The 20,766-nt window shown below is 42.4% G+C and overlaps 1 protein-coding gene across 1 annotated transcript in view; it reads right to left on the bottom strand.

Moving 5' to 3' along the window:
- Positions 1-342: 342 nt before the first annotated feature.
- crybg2 (crystallin beta-gamma domain containing 2) overlaps positions 343-20,766 on the bottom strand; it is a 60,770-nt gene continuing 40,346 nt past the window's right edge. Inside the window, exons 5-20 of the mRNA XM_063185702.1 lie at positions 16,833-17,022; positions 13,455-13,594; positions 12,820-12,946; positions 12,480-12,515; positions 11,958-12,097; positions 11,295-11,421; positions 9,955-10,112; positions 8,866-8,992; positions 7,555-7,587; positions 6,636-6,748; positions 5,500-5,629; positions 4,757-4,896; positions 3,856-3,979; positions 3,296-3,454; positions 2,540-2,699; positions 343-1,096 (exon numbers count right to left, since the gene is read on the bottom strand). Of these exons, the coding sequence (XP_063041772.1) occupies positions 1,008-1,096; positions 2,540-2,699; positions 3,296-3,454; positions 3,856-3,979; positions 4,757-4,896; positions 5,500-5,629; positions 6,636-6,748; positions 7,555-7,587; positions 8,866-8,992; positions 9,955-10,112; positions 11,295-11,421; positions 11,958-12,097; positions 12,480-12,515; positions 12,820-12,946; positions 13,455-13,594; positions 16,833-17,022 (1,993 nt within the window). The 3' untranslated portion in view covers positions 343-1,007. The remainder of the gene's footprint in view (positions 1,097-2,539; positions 2,700-3,295; positions 3,455-3,855; positions 3,980-4,756; positions 4,897-5,499; positions 5,630-6,635; positions 6,749-7,554; positions 7,588-8,865; positions 8,993-9,954; positions 10,113-11,294; positions 11,422-11,957; positions 12,098-12,479; positions 12,516-12,819; positions 12,947-13,454; positions 13,595-16,832; positions 17,023-20,766) is intronic.

Below are 20,766 nucleotides of genomic sequence, written 5' to 3'. Positions count from 1 at the left end.
GACCGCACTTGGGCGCATAATAAAATACGTCATGAACGTCAACTGTCAGCGATTGGTCACCACTCATTTCAAACCAGAGCTGAGCTCCCCCCTCCCACCCAAGCGCTCCAGCCAGGGCATTAAGGATCCAGACCAAAAATAAATTACTAAGTAAAACCGGGCTAGTACTGAAGTGTCCCTTCATTTTCTACTCCTGGTTATGGTGGTCCTTTCTGTCGGTCTTGTGCCCAAGGCGGAGAGAGCGGATGTGGAATGTGTGTGTGTGTGTGTGTGTGTGTGTGTGTGTGTGTGTGTGTGTGTGTGTGTGTGTGTGTGTGTGTGTGTGTGTGTGTGTGTGCGCGCGCGTGTGCGTGTGCGTGTGCGTGCGGCAGAGAGAGTGAGGCTGAGAGAGTGGATGAGGAGAGTGTGTGTGTGTGTGTGTGTGTGTGTGTGTGTGTGTGTGTGTGTGTGTGTGTGTGTGTGTGTGTGTGTGTGTGTGTGTGTGTGTGTGTGTGTGTGTGTGTGTGTGTGTGTGTGTGTGTGTGTGTGTGTGTGTCTGTCTGTCTGTCTGTCTGTCTGGGTCTTTCTATGCAGTTCATAGTCCAGAGAGCGCTGCAGTATAGACTATACAGCAGTCATAAACATCAGCAGTCCATGCGGCCGGCACCTCCTCCAATCCATACACTTCACTCGTCAGAAGAAAAACAGGCCAAGAACACAAGAACATATTTTACACACTCACATGAGGATGTCCCTTCCACTTCTCTCTCCTTGACTCGATGCAGGAGGAGAGAAGCAGAGAGAGTGAGAGAGAGAGAGAGAGAGACAGAGAGAGAGCGACAGAGAGACAGAGAGATGGATGGAGATAGATGGAGAGAGAGAGAGAGAGAAAGAAAGAGAGAGAAAGAGAGAGAGAGCAGTGACTGGCTGGCTCAGTAGGGCAGAGTGAGGGAGGGAGAGGGGAGGGCTGGGCTGGGCTGGGCTGGGCTGGGTAGAGATGGGCTGGGATGGGATGGTAAAGTTAGTCCTTACAGCAGCTCCAGCTCCCAGTGTTGGCATGGTCGCTCATCGCTCTCCTCCCGAACAACCACGTGCTCCTTGTCATACACTTTACCACCTAGAGGTAACATGGAGAAAAAAAGAGTATGTGTAAATAGGCATACAGTAATAATGGTATTTAGTGATTAATTTTATGATTAATAATCTGTGTAAATGAAAGACACTTCGGAAAAAAATAGCTTGTTGTTTCCACTCGCAATCTTGCTCATATAAAAAGCATCGAAAAATGTAAGAGGAGAAACCACTTTTTTTTCTTCTGATTTGATCATCACCATATAAAGGTAGCCTTATTTTGGAAGCTTCTTCAACATGGCAACATAGCCAGCCAGAGCTAAGCTCTTGCTGCTATTACACATTTAGTAATGCAATAAAGTGATATCAACCACTGTGAGTGTGTATGCAAGAGGTTGGGGTGCGCACATCCACAAAAACAATAATCCAGGTGCCGGACAAAAGTAGGAGGAGAGAGTGTGATAGAGTGATCTGCGGGCTGGGCTTGAGCTCCAAAAATATAAACTTAATTTCATCAAACAAACAGCAACGTTTCGATCCTCCAGTGGGATCTTTCTCAGGCCTAACCAGGGACACTTTATCCTATGCTGCAACAGGTGCTGCAGCACTGGGCCTCGTCACTACAGGGGGCCCCGGACGTGGTGAGATTGGAAAATATGAAATGATATTTTGAGATATTTTGTGCACCCTTTTTGTGTTGGAGTAAACGTGTAGCCTGCGTTGTTTCATGCGTTTTGAATATGGCATTATATTCATCATTCATTATAACGTGGTGTAGGGGCCCCGGGTTGCGTCTGCCCCGGGCCTCGGCGAGGGTTAACACGGCCCTGGACCTATCACTCGGCCAGCCCTCTGCCCCCTTCTCCTCCCCGACACAGGTAGGTACCCTATGGCCTTGTCTTATTTCAAGGATCTATAAGATCCTCTGGAATTGCAACAGTTAATGATTGTAGCATACCATCCTACCACACAGCATTCAGGCAGTCCTCTTTTTCCCAAGGCCACATTAAAATGGCAGGCTCTTCCAGGTAACCTGAAGAGCTGTGGCTCTTTCAAGAACTTTAAATTACAACTTAAATATGCTCTTAAAAAGACCCAAACCTGTAACCATTGACACAAAATGATACCAATATGTTATGGGAAATGTTTTTACTTTTTATTTAAAACATATTTGTATATTTTGTTTGGGTGGGTGCGGGTGGTTGTGTGGCTGGGGGTGGGTGTGTGTGTGTGTGTGTGTGTGGGGGGGGGGGGGATTGTACAGGGGACATGAGTGATTTGTTTATTGTTTTTATCTGTATTTTCATTTTGTTTTTGACTGCTGCTTTATCATTCTATTGTAAATTATTAAATTTTTAATGTCAGGGTCTACAGATGAAAACTAGCCCCAGGCTAAATCTGGTGTAATGCATGGAATTGAAACATTTATGTTTTAATTGCACATGGTCCTAATAAACTTGATTGATTGATTGATTGATTTGTCACTCACCTTTGATGTCGAGGACAAAGCCAGGGAAGGTGCCGCTGACGATGGTGCCACTGACGGTGACGGACCAGGTCTGGATGGGTGTTCGGGTCTCGGACCACAGCACCACCTTCGCCCCCTGCTCCACCGTGCCCATCACCTGCAGCGTCATGGAGGGCGCCAACTGGGGGGTGTGCAAAAAAAAAGTCATGACAATGTATCTCAATTATTATTTTCATGATATACTGCATTGCATTAGTCTACTATATTTTTTAATACAAATGCTATGGTAGTAAAGCCTTTTCTTTGACTTTTACAGCGCTCCACTGGTAGTACAACGCACATTAGAAGGCTCCAGGAAATGAATGAAGGAATCGAAGGACAGCACTCTTCAGAGGGGCAGCGCCCTTCTTCAACGTGTAATGTAACATATCTAAACATTTGTGGGCAAATAAACAAAGAGAAAATCTGAAGAGTGCTGTTTTTCACTTCATTCATTTATGGTTTATGGGTATTCAGCACCCAGTTAAACACTGTGAGAATCATTAGGCAACAGTGTAAGACCGCAGGACCGTATTAAGCCCCCTGGGCACTAATACCTCACAGGTGCCTCCTTTATGAACAATATAGATGCATGTCTGTGTCATGCAGTGCCCCAGTAACTGTCTGTAAATGGTGGGTGCCCCTGGGCACTGTGCCACTGGCCCTTGTGGATAATCTGGCCTGGCGAGCGCGTCTCCTCCACTTTTTGAAGCAACAGAAACCCCTCAGCCCTCTTACCTTATTCTTTAGGAGTCCGTCTTGGTAGTACCAGATGTCTGTCATGGCCTCCACGTGTTCCGACACCACCACTCGGCCCGACTTCATGTCCTCCACCCCTCCCTGCACCGAGAGGTACTGGCCACGCTCTTTATTCTTGACCCGGAAGAAACGCTGTTTCTGTTTCAAAAAAAGAGTTTGACACATGTGATCAAGAGATTAAAGAGGAATGATGGGGAAAGCATGCTCTCAACTGCTTGCACAGAAACCATTACATCTATCTTTCTCTCAATCTCTTTCTCACTCACTCTCTCTCTTTCTCTACTCAAAAATAATCACTTGTAGAGTTAGTTGGGCACAATCCCTGGTGCTGCACAAAAAGTAATGTTTTGTGGAAAAAAAGTTCAGGAGTGTGCAAACTCACACATCTTTGGAGAGAGAGAGAGATGGGGAGAGAGAGAGAGAGAGAGAGAGAGAGAGAGAGAGAGAGAGAGAGAGAGAGAGAGAGAGAGAGAGACAGAGAGAGACAGACAGAGACAGAGAGATAGAGAGAGACAAAGCACTGCGCTCACTCTACTTACTTCCCGTATGGGGTACATGGATCCTATGGTGGTGAGCTCGCTGAACTTCTGCCAGTTGGTGACTTCAATGGGCTCCAGCAGGAACTGGCGCCCTCTGTAGTTACTGTGCTCACACACCACCCAGCTGCACACGGCCATGAGGGGACAGATAGGCAACAAGGCATCAGGGTGCATTTCTCAAAACCATAGTTGCTAACAATGTTAGCTACTTTGTTAGTTGCAATGCAATTTCCCATTGGTAACTTCCAAAGTTGCTAACTGCTAACAACTATGCTTTTGAGAAATGCACCCCAGATCAGAGGTGTCAAAAGTAAAATAAAAAAGAAGTTTCCTTCCAACACAATCTGAGTAACCAGTACACTGTAGACCTGTGTCTTACGATCAGCTGACTCTGCACTGGTTGGATGAAGTTTGTGGTGGATTCTTGTTAGGTTGTGTTTTTCAGTAACAGCACAGTCTCATGAGGTACAATGGAGTAACTGGTGTAACAGCTATGTAATCCCATGTGCTAGAGTTGCACCATGAATTTACTTTTACTTTTGAGTCACACCTCTGCAAGATATCAGTATATGAGGCAGTACAGTATGATTAGGGTACAGGAGACATAGAGCTATACACATCAGGTGATACATCCTTACGGTAATACAGTAGGTACATATGTTAATTTGACAGATTATGCCCAAATCCTGGAGAAACAAAGAATAACATAAGTCATGTAAGGCATTAAATGTGAGAACCCAGCTCTTTCATTATGAATGTTTTTTTTCCCCTATAAGGGTGTTTAAGACTGTATGCTCTGATTCTGATTAAGCGGGAGAGAGAGAGGGAGAGAGAGAGAGAGAGAGAGAGAGAGAGAGAGAGAGAGAGAGAGAATATGAGGGAGAGAGAGAGAGAAACTCACCAGCCACTGTTGACTTTGACTGAGAGTATGTGGTTGTTGAAGCCGGCCTCCAGCAGGTTGAGTACCTCTGTGTCCAGGGCGATCTCCCGCCCCTCAAAGCACTCCAGGCCAAACAGGGAGATGGAGGGCAGGGAGAACATCTGGGGGCGGCAGCACAAAGGGACAACGTGAAACAATGTGTGCATTAGGGCTGCTCAATTATGAGGAAAAAAACAATATCACGATTATTTTAGTCAATATTGATCTCATAATATTTTAGATGATATTTCTTTTAAAGACAAATTAATTTTGATAAACAATTCACAATCTCCCCTCCCTTCAGTAGTTGGAGTGGGGGGGCATATAAACACACAGTGGTATTCTGCATGAGTGTTGGGTAGCAAGTATCCTTTGTGCTCGCAATGGCTCAAGTAGGGTATGCATTGCGTTTAACGTAACCTAGGTTTTGGCATAAACAAATGACAAAAATACTGTTTAAAATCGATATTATGAAATTTGATATTTTTTGACAGCAATATTGATATCACAATATAAATTCGATATATTGCACAGCCCTAGTGTGCACTGCATGCAGACACACAGACACAGACACAGATACGCACGCATGCANGCACGCACACACACACACACACACAGGAAAGGTGGGTAAGAAATACAAACACAGACACACACACACACACACACACACACACACACACACACACACACACACACACACACACGAGAAGTGGGTGAGCTCTTACCACAGGAATGGCTTTGATGGATCTTATCGTACAGTGTGGGGGGCACCCCATGCTTGTTAGGTTGGGGTAGGCTCCCTCAGAGATGGCATAGAGGCTTCCAGAATAACTACGTCCTTCGTACAGTACCCAACTAAGAACAAAACAAGACAGCACACCAACACTTCAATGCATGCTCACGCAATGGATTTATTTGCTTATTTATAAGTAGCCTTAAAAATGGAAGACCACTTATGCATGTTATACCATACCACGGAGCATTACAACATCTCAAGTCACACCTTATGCTATTTTGCAAACTATAGCAGTTGTCCCCTAAATATTTTTTTTACTATTATTTTAAAATGGAAACGTATATCCTTGCTGAACTGAAGTCCACAACTTTCACACAGTGAATATTGCTGTGTTAATTCAACACTTAAGAGTAAACACTTACACTGTACACTGTACTGTACACAGGGTTGTCAAACTCAAATAAAAAAATCTTAATTTTGGATGAAGTTGAGGGCCAAACTCAATATTTATTCAACCCATTTTGTCCTAAGCCTTTTTTGGGAAAGGGTGCCCTCTACCTATAAAATCCAAAATATCTCAGCCTCCGAAGCACATACAAACATGACATGAGTTACATATAAAAGCCAAGACGCTCCTCTTGCATTAAAATGTGTTCATTCAGCTTTAACATACCCACATATTTAATAAAACCAAATCTCAAAATCCTGAATGCAGCGTATGTGTCTCCAGGACACAATGGGTTAAACTAAAAATGGGCTAAAATTGCGCAAGCATGCATTTAATACTTAAAGGAAAATTTCACAAGCAGTCATATAGCAGGTATTAATGGAGTATGTGGGCCTACTGTAATAGACATTTGAAATGATCTCACGGGCCAAATAAAATGACCCCGCGATCCAGATTTGCCCCGGCAGGCCTGGGTTTGACATCCCTGACATACAGAGTTCAATTAACACAGCAAAACCTGCCAGTGTTGTTAACATCAATTTTGTAGAAGAAGGTACCGCACACTCTTGTCCATCGTGCTGCAATTTATTGACAAACAACTTTTCGGCCCGTGTGGCCTTTCTCAAGTTTGCTGGTGTGCGTTGGTTTCCTCCCTCAAAAGAGTGTTGTTAACATACCTGCTGCCCACCACCTTGCAGGACTTAGTGACGAAGCTATCCGGCAGAGACTCTTCATTTCCTGAGCATACCTTGCAGTTGCCTTGGAAATCTACATCCGAGTAGAGCATGACCTAGCAGGAGAAGATTAGAATAGAATATTGAATAGAATATCTTTTTATTTGTAACTGTAACAAGTACAACAGAATTGAGCATTCCTTGTTGGAGCAATAAATAATAATAATAATAAAAAATAATTTTAAAATAATTTTTTAAAGTAACATTAGGGAGGAGTGGGGTAAGATGAGCCAGGGCTTAAGATGCGTCACCCATGTTTATAGAAAAAGATAAATAAATGGGTTGCACTTTACTTGATGCCGGCTTTATTTGTATGATATAACGGTGTCATAATTGTGTCAAAAACAGTGTCATGACACAGTCATGAAAGACTCATAAGTTAAGCCACTTCTGGGATTTATAATGCTTTACCATGTGATGATAATTACATATTTTGTTTCTTATCATACCCAGGTGAGTTGCGATGAATGAGTTCACGCACGTTTAGAGCCAACTCAAGCAACCTCTATGCAGTACAAGCTCTATACAAGCAAACTCTATACATCTTCATTTTAATTTCAAACAAAGCTGAACATCATGTGTTCTTTCACATAGTTATTCATACAAGAAGGAAGGAAGGAAGGAAGGAAGGAAGGAAGGAAGGAAAGAAAGATAGAAAGAAATAAAGAATGAAAGACAAACAGATAGAAAGAAAAAAAGAAAGAAAGAAAGAAAGAAAGAAAGAAAGAAAGAAAGAAAGAAAGAAAGAAAGAAAGAAAGAAAGAAAGAAAGAAAGGAAAGAAAGGAAAGAAGGAATGAAGAAAGGGAGGAAGGAAGGAAGGGAGGAAGGAAGGAAGGGAGGAAGGGAGGAAGCAGTGCTTACCTGATTTGTGTATGTGGGTCCATCTGATGTAGCCTATAAAATAAAAACATTTGTCAGTAAAGTGTCAGTTAAGTGTATCTCCAGGCACACTCAATCCATGAAAACATTTCCCTACATGTGCGTCTATAAATGACATGACAGACTGAACATCTTAAAGACGTCATTAAAACATGACATGTTAAAGACATGTTTTACAGCAATTTACCCATGCATAAATGTACATACACAGCCCACATTTAAATACATACTGTGATGACACACTATTATAACATTTTAACATCCTTTCAAAATCAGCTACACACCTACAGTTAAGTTTATGAATTCAAAATGCAGAAAAAAGTAAAACACAATCATAAGCTTAGTCTCATTATTTACGTATTATACTACCATGTCTTCAAGCAGACACGTTTCGGTCCTTAAGGACCGTGTCTGTTTGTGGACGTGGTGATATAATAAATAATGAAACTCAGCTTGTGAGTGCGTTTTTTAATCCATTTGAAGTTTGTCGTGACTTTTTTTTACGCACACCCAAAGCTATTTATTTTACTTTAGAAGTTGAGCGTGCCCATCACTGCTACAAGTTTATGAATTGCCCACAAGGGGGAGGGGATCTACTATGCAGAATAGAGTCTGGATCTACAGGGTTATCTGCAGCTCAAACAATGACAGTAAGAAGAAGTACATGTATTTCAGTACAACAACAACCTATGACCAACATCACATGAATAAGACTTAAAGGAGCACTTCTGCCAGTGTCAATATGCTGTTGTATTGTTCACGCTACCCTTGACTTGTCAGTACTCGGTGATGCTGTATTTTTCGGCTCAGCCTTTTCCGAGATCTGGGCTATTCTAATGGGGGCAGATTTTGTTAACATTAAAAACCTTCTTAACATATGTCTACTCCAAATGTTTTCCCAAAAGGTATCGCTGTTTGCTAGTTGTCTGCTGATGTTGCATAACCTTCTGGATGTTTTTGGGAATAAATCAAGATGTTATTTTGTAATGTAAACAAAATCTGCCCCCATTACAATGACCAGGATCTCAAAAAACATTCTCAGGTACTGACAAGTCAAGGGTAGTGTGAGTATTACAACTGCATGTTGAAATTGGCTGAAGTTATGCTTTAACATAAAAATCTTACAGATTTGTTTTATTAACTGTGAGCTATGATCCATATATCTACACAAAATCATATACGGTAGTTCAAAGGTGACTGCACATATTCTGCTGTATATGAGTTGGATATATCACCACTGATGCACTTGTGCTGTATGTGTTGTCACGCTGGCCTGGGCCCACTCCAACATACCGCGAGGATAGGTTGTATGGAACAGATTCGGTTGTCGCCTGATCCCCAGTCTGCACAGTTGTTGTAGAAGCCCTTCTCCAGGATATACTGGTTACCGGAGAAATCCACATGGGAGTAGGCTACCCACCTGCACCAGAAAAAAGGCACAGTCAATTTAAAGTACTGTGAGTGTTGTTATTGTTTTTATTTTTATTACTGCATTATTTTTTGTTTTATTTTATACAGTTTCAGTTTTTTAAAACTTTCCCTATTTCTAATGCGTACGGTATCTGCATCATGAAGTAGGATGTGACAAAGTGCTATGTCAGAAGTGCCTGGAGTAAGGATTTGTTACATGTTGGGCAAAATAACACGTCTGGTAAAAAACACTGTGAGCTACAGTAATTAATAATAAAAACGAAGGACAAAGAAGTAAATTAAAGGTGTGTGTATGTACGCTCCACTGGTGACATGTATGGATCTTGTGGCAGCTACAGCAAAAAAACATTTAACCCCTTTACACAGAGCCTAATGAATGTGATAACCTCACTCAAAAATAAGAGTAGTAGAGTAATTTTGTTCATCTAAATTTCATCAAAATAAGAGTAGTAGAGTAATTTAGGTGATCCCCAGGGGGATATTAAGGAAAAATATAATGAAAAAAAGTCTTAATATGTTACTTAAGCTTCCCAGTAATGCCATAGAAAAGAAGTTATGATGAAGTTGAAAATGTTCAGCACTGAGTGAACAGTCTCGTCAGCAAGCCTGTCTGCGCAAAGAGACCTTGTTGAGGTGCACTAAAGAAAAAAAAGAGGGGACTTAAAGGTGTGCACATATGTACGCACCACTGATGACGAGTCCGGGGCTTATCTGACAGCTAACTGTAGGCCCCTACATAACGGCTGTTTCCCAATATCCAGTTGTTCTAGCCTTGCTAGGACGCGAAATGCCCAGTGATTGGATACTTCGCAGAGTGCACCAAAGAGTATCCAATCACTGGGTGTTTCACGTCCTAGCAAGGCTAGAACACTGGACATTGGGAAACAGCCAACATTTACGCCCTAAACCACAAGAAAGAAGGGAGTTAAAGGTGTGTGTACAGGTACGTACGCTCCGCTGATGACGTGTATGGACCTGGTGGTGGTCCGGAAGCCAAACAGCTCCACGTCGGGGATGGCCTCCGTCACCTCGAAGGTCCGCTCCTCCTGCGGCTCCTCCAGCTCCTCATCTGGCAACTCGTACATCACCAGCGTAGGGTCCGTCAGGTCCTAATGGATCACAACCAGAACCAGAACCAAGAACCAAGAACCATTAGCCAAATACATAATCAGTACAATATTACCACTAGAACCATTAGGCGTAATACGTACTCGGTACAATATGACTACTACATCACCAGTGTCAGGTCCTGGTGGATCAGAACCAGAACCAGAACCAAGAACCATTAGTCAAATACGTAATCAGTACAATATTACTGCTGAAACCATAAGCCATATACAAAATCAGTACAATATTACTGCTGGAACCATTAGGCGTAATACGTTCTCTCAGGGTGATGCATACATGCAATTTCGTTGTGTGCAGTGTGCAGTGAACACTAGGGTCTGTCAAGTTCTAATAGGATCCAAACCATTATCCATAATATATCATAAGTGCAATATTAGGCCTACTACTACTGTACTAACATCAGAACCACAATTGGAACCATTGGACAAGAATCAGTTTAAAAGTGCACAATCGTGCTTCATCACCAGCACAGGGTCTGTCACGTCCAACGGAATCAGAAGCAGAATCAGAGACTATTGGACAGCCGGTGTGGACTTGTGGTTTAGGGAGGTGGTCTTAAATTCAGAGGGTTGCAGGTTCGGATTCAAACCTTACCTCTCCCTATGCCTCCACCTATGTCGAGTCGAGTTGGTTTCATTGTCAATTTCTTTACATGCACTGGTCATACTAAGAATTGAAATGACGTTTCTTACTTTCCCATGCAGACACAGACATAGAGCAAGGTACCTACGGTAACCCCCTGTTGCTCCAAGGACTGTAACCAATAACTGTAAGTGGCTTTGGATAAAGGTTGAGATTAGCTGGATTACGTGGCACATTGGGCAAGATCGCTGACCGTGGTGCTGAAGTACTAGCCAAGCCAGAGAAATGTTTATTCTCGTGGTCGGGAGTACGGGGAGCCACTGAGAGCTCGGGCAGTATCTGCACCCGTGCGTGCATGTGTGTGTGTGCAGTGTAGCAGTGTTTCCCCCGAATTTTTGATGGTCAAGGTGGTGAAATGTTAAAATGATATATTTTTGGCTTAGCAACTAAAGAAATTACATTCACAACATGAAATCTTTATCTTTTTAGGGGACCTAGTCAAGGTGGTAGGTGTCTCTTGTCAAGGTGGCCGCCTTAGCAATAAGGTGCTGGGGGAAACCCTGCGTAGGTTGTTGACTTACAGCTCTGATGACTCTAACAGAGCGCAGCTCAGCATCGCATCCTCCCCAGACACGCCAGTCCTGATACTCGCCCTCCTCCAGCAGGTACTGCTTACCGCGGAAACCCTCCTTCTCATAACCCACCCAGCTGATGGAGGGAGAGAGAGGGGGGGGGAGAGGATGAAAGAAAGAAAGAACGAAAGAAAGAAAGAAAGAAAGAAAGAAAGAACGAAAGAAAGAAAGAAAGAAAGAAAGAAAGAAAGAAAGAAAGAAAGAAAAGCATTTGAATGTTACATACGGTATCTTGTTGACACATAGGCTCATCAACTTCCTCCTACTATACACGCACACACACGCACACAGGGCCGCTGACAGCTTTGGCTGGGCCCAGGACAAAGTCATCTGAATGGGCCCCCTCACCCAATACATTCAATGTAATGAGGACCCAGTTATGGGCCCCCTATCTCCCATGGCCCGGGACAACTGACCCCTTTGTCCCCCCTTGTCGGCATCCCTGCACACATACGTAAATACAATGACACACATGCACTCACACACACATAAACACAAACAGACTGATAAATAAACATGCACTCTCTTATAAACACACACAAACACAAGTGCACACGTACACATACAGAGAGAGAGAGAGAGAGAGAGAGAGAGAGAGAGAGAGAGACTTACCATCCTCCGATGACTTTAATGGAGCCGGCGTTGTACATGAAGGCTGTCTGCTGTCGGTCAACTCGCGTCATGAAGTCTCTCATGGAGCTGACAATCTCACGCGATCGCCCCGTGAAATAGGGCTTGTCGAACAGAACCAACTACGCACACGCACATGCACATGCACACGCACACACACACGCACACACACATGAATAGACACAGACGGTTTTGGATTAGGATAAAATAAATATTGGTCATATTATTATGTGGTTCTTTAAATGCTGATTAGTATATCGTTCTTTCTTTCTTTCTTTCTTTCTTTCTTTCTTTCTTTCTTTCTTTCTTTCTTTCTTTCTTTCTTTCTTTCTTTCTTTCTTTCTTTCTGTCTCTCTGTCCTGGATGAGATAGATCCTTGAACATTTAAATATCTCTGTTTAATGTGCATGTAACAGTTTGTCTGATTACTTTGCTAGCATGACCTTCAGAATGCGTTTTCCTCTGCAAACCGTATAGTGTTTACTGTAATATGCGATCCCTCACCTTGGGTTCACTTGGTTTCTCCACCCTTGGCTCTCCCTGTAACAAACAAAATTCAAAAAGGTCAAAAACAGGTACAATTGAAGCACAACGCCAATTAAATTCACCAACCAACTGATTCAAAACTGTAATTCTAATTTTCTAAAAACACAGCAAATTTCTGGTTCAAATGAACCTTTTTTAAAATGTATAAACCCACTGTATTGAGGGGAATAATTATCATCCAAATGACTCAGAAGTTTCAGCATTAAAAGGAACGATTCACAACTCATACACAATACTGTAAAACAAAACTCTTTATTTTACACACAGTATCTGACACATTTAGCACACAAAAACTTACAATTTTGAGGGGATGCAGAGAGCCCACGTAGGGCTGTGTGACACCCCAGGCAGCCGGGTTGGTGAAGCCCCCCACCTCAAGCACTCGGGGGATACCCTGGAAGAATGGCTCCGCATACACCAGCCAACTGGAGAATACAGAGAGAAAGGGGGGGGGAGAGAGAGAGAGAGAGAGAGAGAGAGAGAGAGAGAGAGAGAGAGAGAGAGAGAGAGAGAGAGATTCACACTGACATCTGCCTCGCCATTAACTTTGTGGAACCGGTCATCTCGTTGGCTACTATGCCTTACTTGTCATTGTTCTGCATAAGTTCCAACAACAAGTCTTATTAGCGTGTATGTATTAGTGGTCATTATAAAGGCAGTATAAAGTGCAGTAACTACACCAATATTGAAACTGAGAAAAATCCCTTTAGAGTACTTTATTTGTATTAGGTTGGATATTGCAGTAAATGCAAATTTGACATAACAATATCTCTAAAACAGGGGACATTTAGACCTTAAGTCTTTGTGACAAGATAAAGGGGGCGTAATGAAGACCATTTCCAGTATAAACTCTATTTTGACAAAATATGTAGTTACTGCACTTAAACCTTTGTAGTCTACGGCAGTATAGAGGTGCCCAGTACTGAAACTCACAGGCCGGCGTTGATGATGATGGAGTTGGCCTTGATGGGGAAGCCGAAGATCCGAGCGTCTTCAGACGTGTCCCGGAAGACCACCTTCTTCCCCTCTGCATTCTCCTCCGGGAACAGGCTGATCTCTGGAACGCTGTAGTCCTGCCGAACCAGAAAACCAGGGGTGCGATTCTCAAAGTGCGAAGTAGCTAGTCTGTTAGCAATGTTGCATAGTAAATACTATAAAGTTGCTAACTCTTGTGTCTCGAACGTTAGCACACAAAGTAACTACTGCTTGGAGTAATGTGCACTCTGAAGTAGTGGTGACTTTGAAAGTGAGGTGCCTCCTATCCGTATCTGGACAGTGAAGTTGAAGTACAGCTGGAGTAGATCCATTGAGTCCAGACATCACCTCAGCCACCCCAAGTAACACACAGCACTAGTCTACTTCAGAGTGTGACTCCACCCATTAGCTAAACTTGTAGTACATATTTGACCACAAATGTGTCAATATCTTTTAATCCTGTGGTGCAAAAGCGATGAAAATCAATCGACATGCACACAAAGTGATGATACAGCTGCGAGAGTGTTCAGAACACAAATTCACGTCATGTCATTTGTTCGTGAAAAAAAAACGTCGATGTGTAATTTGTGAAATATTTAGATAAGAAAGTATTGGTTACTCCTGGAAATGCGCTGGCTTATCTGTGAAGTACTTAAATATTTTTGGCGCGAATTTCATTTCATAGCCTAGGGGTATTTACGCTTGCCTATCAATGGGAAGACGCGAGCTACGCGGGTTCGAAACCAGTGTGCAGCATGTTGACAACAACTCGTGAAATCGTGTTTTGGACCCTACAGTGTAACACATTTTCCCTTGCTGCCTTGGCTGCACGTGTGTTGGTAATGCACAACATAAATTATCTATTTCTGCCAGATATTTCCAAAATTGTGGCACTGCAACCATGTGGATTCGAACTGGTGTGGCTTCTGTTTTCCCATTGGGATGCAAGCGTGAATACCACTAAGGCTATGTAATAAAATCCGCGCAAAAAATTCTTAGGCATATCAGACTTCAACAGACGATTTTCTGGGAGTAACCACAACTTTATTGTCCAAATATTTTACAAATTACACATCGGAATGAAACGAAATCCAATCGGCATGCAGATAATACTTAGCGGGACGGTTCAGATTGTAATGCCCTACGGCCGTGTTTTTTGTCACAAAGAAAATTCACGAAAGATTTCAAGGTGTGTTGTGAGGAAACAGCGGAGTCACGGTGTCCTGACATCCAATCAAATGTGCTGGTGGTGGTTGTACACTATTGCTTTCTACTTCACGCACTGAATTTAGGAGGAAACAGCTGATTCATGACTCAGCAATCATGCTTATCTCTTGTTGCTTCTTTGGTCACGCACTGATATGCCAAGAAAGTAAGTAGCGGTGTGGACTCAGGAAAGTAGCCGCACTACTTTTGGCTTACTGTGGGAATAGTAAGGTTTCGAGAAATGCACGGACTTCGCCTTGAAGTAAGTAGATAACTACAAAGTACATCTGTAGTTCAAAGCTAACATTGCGGAAACGCACCCCAGATTGGTTTTAGGAACATAGATGGAGATCATTACAGTGGATTACGTTTTATTCATCTTCATATTCATTTTATTCACTTTCTTTTGGGAACTTTTAAAGCATCTTTGCTGCCTTACTTTTCATATCCCGTAAGATGTCTTCACTTGCCAATCATTTTCTTTGATGCTTTTGCATTTGTTATTTTTTTGTTCTCCCATACCATATATCTCCACTAGGGGGAACCCTATTACTTGTTCACAAACACAGTAGTCTGAGAACAAAGCGAACTATCTAATCTAATGGAAATGCAGAGTGAGTATTCATCTACCGGAAAGTGCAGCAAACTTCACCTATCAAATATGATTAATTTAGATATTAAAAGTAAATTCCAAATTGCAAATGTGAAAAATAAAAACAACCCTTGAATGCAGGGGTATCAGTCTCAGTTTTAGACAGTGAAGACCCTGCTCAGACATACACAGTCGTACATGCACACACATATAATGTAAGACACAGTAGAGCAGACAGTATTTCCACTGAAAAAGCAAGATTTATTTAGTATCCTCTTTCTCGCATAAGTCAGACGGAGGGCAAAACAATTTGACTAACTTAAATGGGTTTCTCTACTTGGATCACATTTTTAATGCCTTTTGTCTTCTTACTTACTTAGTCCTTATTGTGCCTAGTGGCACATAGGGCAAGGTCTTTTTGTCTTTTGTGTTTGTCTTCTTAAAGGGACACTGTGCAGAAAATGGTCAAAAAAGGTACTGCAACTATGCTGCTCATTGTAACTGGGCTGCCTATTGCGAAATTTGATCTTTACATGAAAGTTTACTAAGTAATAAACACATATTTTCTAGTATGGTCCAAGTACAGTCATTTTTGCAGCTAAAAATGGCTATTTTTGGAAATTCAAAATGGCGGACCATGGAGAAGATCCCCTTTTCATGTATGAAAAGTGCAATTTTTCCAGTCATAATGAATACTTGGAATTTGATGCTGGTGGTGAGTATTCATGAAAAAGGTAACATTAGTGAATGGGCAGCATGAATTCTGGAAATAAACAACTAAAAATCTCACACAATGTCCCTTTAAGACAAACCTTCTGACACAGGTGAGTGCCACAGGGTAGCTGATCTACCTTCTTTCAGTGCTCATGATGATCAGCTCAATCAGCTCGATCAAATCATTGGCAGGATATTCACTTTTCTCATTCTTTGATTGACTGCTCTGCTGATGTGACTGGTGATTAGAGCATGGCGTGTTGTTAGTCATGTTAAATGATCGTCACACTCTGACAGCTGTGTGTGTGTGTGTGTGTGTGTGTGTGTGTGTGTGTGTGTGTGTGTGTGTGTGTGTGTGTGTGTGTGTGTGTGTGTGTGTGTGTGTGTGTGTGTGCGTGTGCGTGTGCGTGTGCGTGTGTGCGTGATCATCCTTACCCTGACAGCTCTGTACACATGGACTGTGTGTGTGTGTGTGTGTGTGTGTGTGTGTGTGTGTGTGTGTGTGTGTGTGTGTGTGTGTGTGTCTGTGTCTGTGTGTCTGTGAATGTGTGTGAGCGCATGTGTGCGTACGTGATCCGTCCTTACCAAGACAGCTCTGTACACATGGACAGTGTGTGTGTGTGTGTGTGTGTGTGTGTGTGTGTGTGTGTGTGTGTGTGTGTGTGTGTGTGTGTGTGTGTGTGTGTGTGTGTGTGTGTGTGTGTGTGTGTGTGTGTGTGTGTGTGTGTGTATGTGTGTGTGTGCGTGCGTGCCTGTGCACGCGTGCGTGCGTGCGTGCGTGCGTGCGTGCGTGCGTGCGTGCGTGCGTGCATGATCGTCCTTACCCGGACAGCTCTGCGTATGGACCCAATCACCACCTTGGTGGGCTCCTGGCTGGCCTCCCCATTTTCCTTCTGCCCGTTCTGTTGGTGGACGTCCTCTGCCGTCTCGAAGGGGTGTGACAGGGTCTCGAGGTCTCCTTCGTCCAGGGCGATTTTCTCCCCCTTAAAGTTAGGCTTCTCATACAACACCCATCTAGTTAGAGGGAGAGGCAGAAGGGCAGAAGAGTTGAATGAACATCGGATATGAAACTTTAAGCCTCTTTAAGTGTTTACAGATCACTTGGTCTTGGCATGTCTGTGGCTCTATTGAGTTTGTGTGTTTGAGTGCATGTGTGTATCCATTGTGGACAGAGACTTTAAACAATTTCAACGAAAACACATGTTTGTCTTACGACTGTATGTTGACCAAACGTATGTGTACCATATCTGAAATACATTTTAAATTCCTGTGTAACTTAGGAAACACGAAAGTGTCCCCAAATCTAAATTCTATAGGTTCCTATAACCTGTGAGTTGTTTTAAAAAAAAAATTTACTGACAGGACAGTGTGAGATGGGAGACAGGAAGCGAGTGGGAGAGAGAGAGAGATGGGGGAGGATCGGGAAATGACCTTGTGTCGGAATCGAACCCGGGTCCCCAGTGTAGCACTAGCAGTGCAGTGCCCTACTGTTAGAGAGCCATGGCTGGGCCAACCTGTGAGGTCTTTAAAGGGGTATGCCACTATTTTGGGGCTTAATACAGTTAAATCACTTTACCACCTAAACCCCAGCCAACGATTTTAACTGTATTAAGCCCCAAAATAGTGGCATACCCCTTTAATGATATCAGACATTTCTGCTGCTGTGGCATAGCAGTGTATGGCAGGCTAAAGAGGTTGTAATAGGGGTTTGATAGTTATGTAACCCTCTGTGGTTATTACACTATAATGATATTTAGTGTTGTACTTGAACTAGTTCAATGAACTATAGTTCATGAACTAGTTCATCATTTGGGCGAACTTGAACAGCACACTCACTGTGTACTGCATGATGAACGAACTATGAGCTAGTTCATTCTGGTGCCTGAGAACGAACTGCATGTGCCTTCGTTTAATAGAGTGCCACATTTCCTTAGTGCTCAGCTGAAACCCCAGCCAAATACATTTCAAAGAGCCCCAATAATATAAAATGGCATCTAACACATATCTTCTCACTCTTCTGATAAAAAAATGATTGCCTGTCTGTGGTTTTATATAGGCTTTGTCAATGATATTGAACTATATACGTAGGTCGCAATCTCTTGCAAAGACAGAACTACTGTATGTCTAGTTCATTTTAGGAAACCATGAACGAACTATTAACTATGAAAAATAATGCACTATGTACGAACTAGAGGGAAGAAAAAAGGAGTCGCACACAGGAGCTTGATGGTGATCAGTGAAACTGTATTAAAAGCCGAAAAGAAAGAGAAGCCAAAACAAAAAGTGGGTTGCAAACGTTTCGGTTCTAGTCCATCATCAGTGTTCCCAAAATCTGTATGTACGAAATATGTGCGACCGAGTTCATTTTGAAATGTGTGAACTGAACTTTGAACTAGTTCCTGTAGAAAATTAACTTTCCCATCACTGATGATATTTGACGTATAGTAGCTGCTCCTGCTGCAGCAGCACAGGGCTGGGCAGGGTGTACGGGAGTCTTGCCTCAGGGAGGACCAGGTGACTGAACTAGCTGAGATTGAGGCACGTTGGGGCGGGCAGCCTTTCATCTCTAATGCACTGGCATGACCACCAAATGGAAAACAGTTATCCAGAATTTTCACAGAAACACATGCATGCTGAAGAAACTCATCTGGACATGCACACACAGAAACACACACAGACACGCACACATGCACTCACGCACGCAGGCACGCATGTACTCACGCGCACGCGCACACACACACACAGAAGTATGCACGCACGCACGCACGCACGCACACACACACACACACACACACACACACACACACACACACACACACACACACACACACACACACACACACACACACACAGCACACACACACACACACACACACACACACACACACACACACACACACACACACACACACACACACACTGTAGGCTCAATCCAAAATTCCAGTCCTCCTCCAGTATCCCACAGCATACAAATCTGTCTGTGCTTGCCCATCATTACAACTCTCTAGTACATGCACCCTGCCATCATCACCCTGTCCATCATGCAATGCCATCTCAACATGGGCCAAGTGCCAATATCTTACAGTTTTTTTTTTTAGCCATACTTTGGATACGTTTTCTAAACTCTTAACACAGACTACCACCTACCAAGCAAAATTGGCCAAACAGTTCATTTTCTTCTCAAAAGCACACTGTTAAATATAAACAAAGAAATGCATTCATTGACTGCTAATTGTGTGAAAAGGGCATGTAATGTGTCAACTGCATGGCCATGGAAAGCCCTTGGTGTGTTAACTGTGTTACAGTATTTCTCAGTTGGTTTTGTACATTTCTCGAATCTCTCTCGCAATTTTCAAAACACAGTATTCATTCTCAAAACAGCTTTAACAAATAGCAAAACACCATGGATGACCTCCAAATCCAAGTCTGTTCCTCAAAATCCTTAGTTTGGCTTTCAAAACCAAGTTTTTGTGTCAATGAACGTGTCAGTGCCAGCAGAATGGTTAGTCATCGTGTCATAGTGTATGGACAAGCTAGTCAAATCGATTTGTCATGTTGTCAATTGACTAGTACACTCTTGAGGATGTTTTCTGAAGCGAAATGTTGTTTAGAATGGATGGAAAATGTTGTAATTCGACTTTATATTACATAAATCAGGTAAGATTGTACTAGATATAGCCTACATTTAGAGTATGACATATTTATTGAAAGGTTTTCTCATTGCAAAATCAAAAAAATAGCCAACTCTGATTGATGTGTCAAAGTGCGCCCTCTACCACCCCTTTTTACTTGTCTTGCAGGCCCATGTGGAAAAAAATATAGAACTGTAAAGCAAAATAAATTTGAAACAATACACTGATACTGTATAAAGTGCACTTGTCTTGTGAAATTCTAGGGAAATATTGTAATTTTGCGTGGAGCGTAATTATAAAGGGCACATGAGGCATAGAGTAATGTAATGCAGTACAGTGCCTATTGTTGTATTGCATGCTTGTTTCCTCTTTCCCTTCTACTGCTTTTGATTAGAGAGAGTCAATATTTACCTGCGAGCAATTCACCAATTCAGATCACATTTATAGACACAAATCCAATGGAAATTATACAGTGCTTAACACATTATGGCAGCTTGGTAAATCATTTTGCATGTCAAGACTTATACTATGACATAGGGCCTAAATGTTTTGGGGTTTGAGATAGTTTTGTGTATTCAGTGACAATGCTTTTTGAGTGATATGACAAAAGCAATTGCTAATGTACAAAAAAGCTGAGAATTGTACACAACCATATGCATGATGATGAAAGCATTTGCTAAATGCTGAAAACTATGAGAAACGTATTTTACCATGTGCACAAATAACAGCAGGAAGTCACAATTGAACAAGACGTTTTGAGAATGATTATTCTGTTGTGAGAAATGTACAAAACCAATTGAGAAATACTGTAAGAGTTTTGCAAATGTCGCTGAGGATTGGACAAACACTTGTTAGCAATTGAAAAAAAAAACTGTAATGCCACGGCGCAAAGGCCTACACCTATCTGCAGAGCTCTAAATTAAAACCTGCCAACCAGTCAAAATACTGGTGAAATTCAGTTTGGCTGGTAGAAATAAGGCTTACACGTTGACCCATCAGTGAGTATGTGTTTGGCTAGTAAGATTAACATCTACTAACCATTTTGGCTGATGATGAGAAAAGTTCATTTAAGCCAGGCTCAAACTACACGACTAGCGATTGTGTGTCTGATTTTGGCGTCGGGGTA

Source organism: Engraulis encrasicolus, chromosome 20 (genome assembly GCF_034702125.1).
Source record: "Engraulis encrasicolus isolate BLACKSEA-1 chromosome 20, IST_EnEncr_1.0, whole genome shotgun sequence".
NCBI lineage: Eukaryota > Metazoa > Chordata > Actinopteri > Clupeiformes > Engraulidae > Engraulis > Engraulis encrasicolus.
The sequence above is the reverse complement of the archived record's forward strand: the minus strand, read 5'-3'. Positions and strand labels throughout refer to the sequence as shown.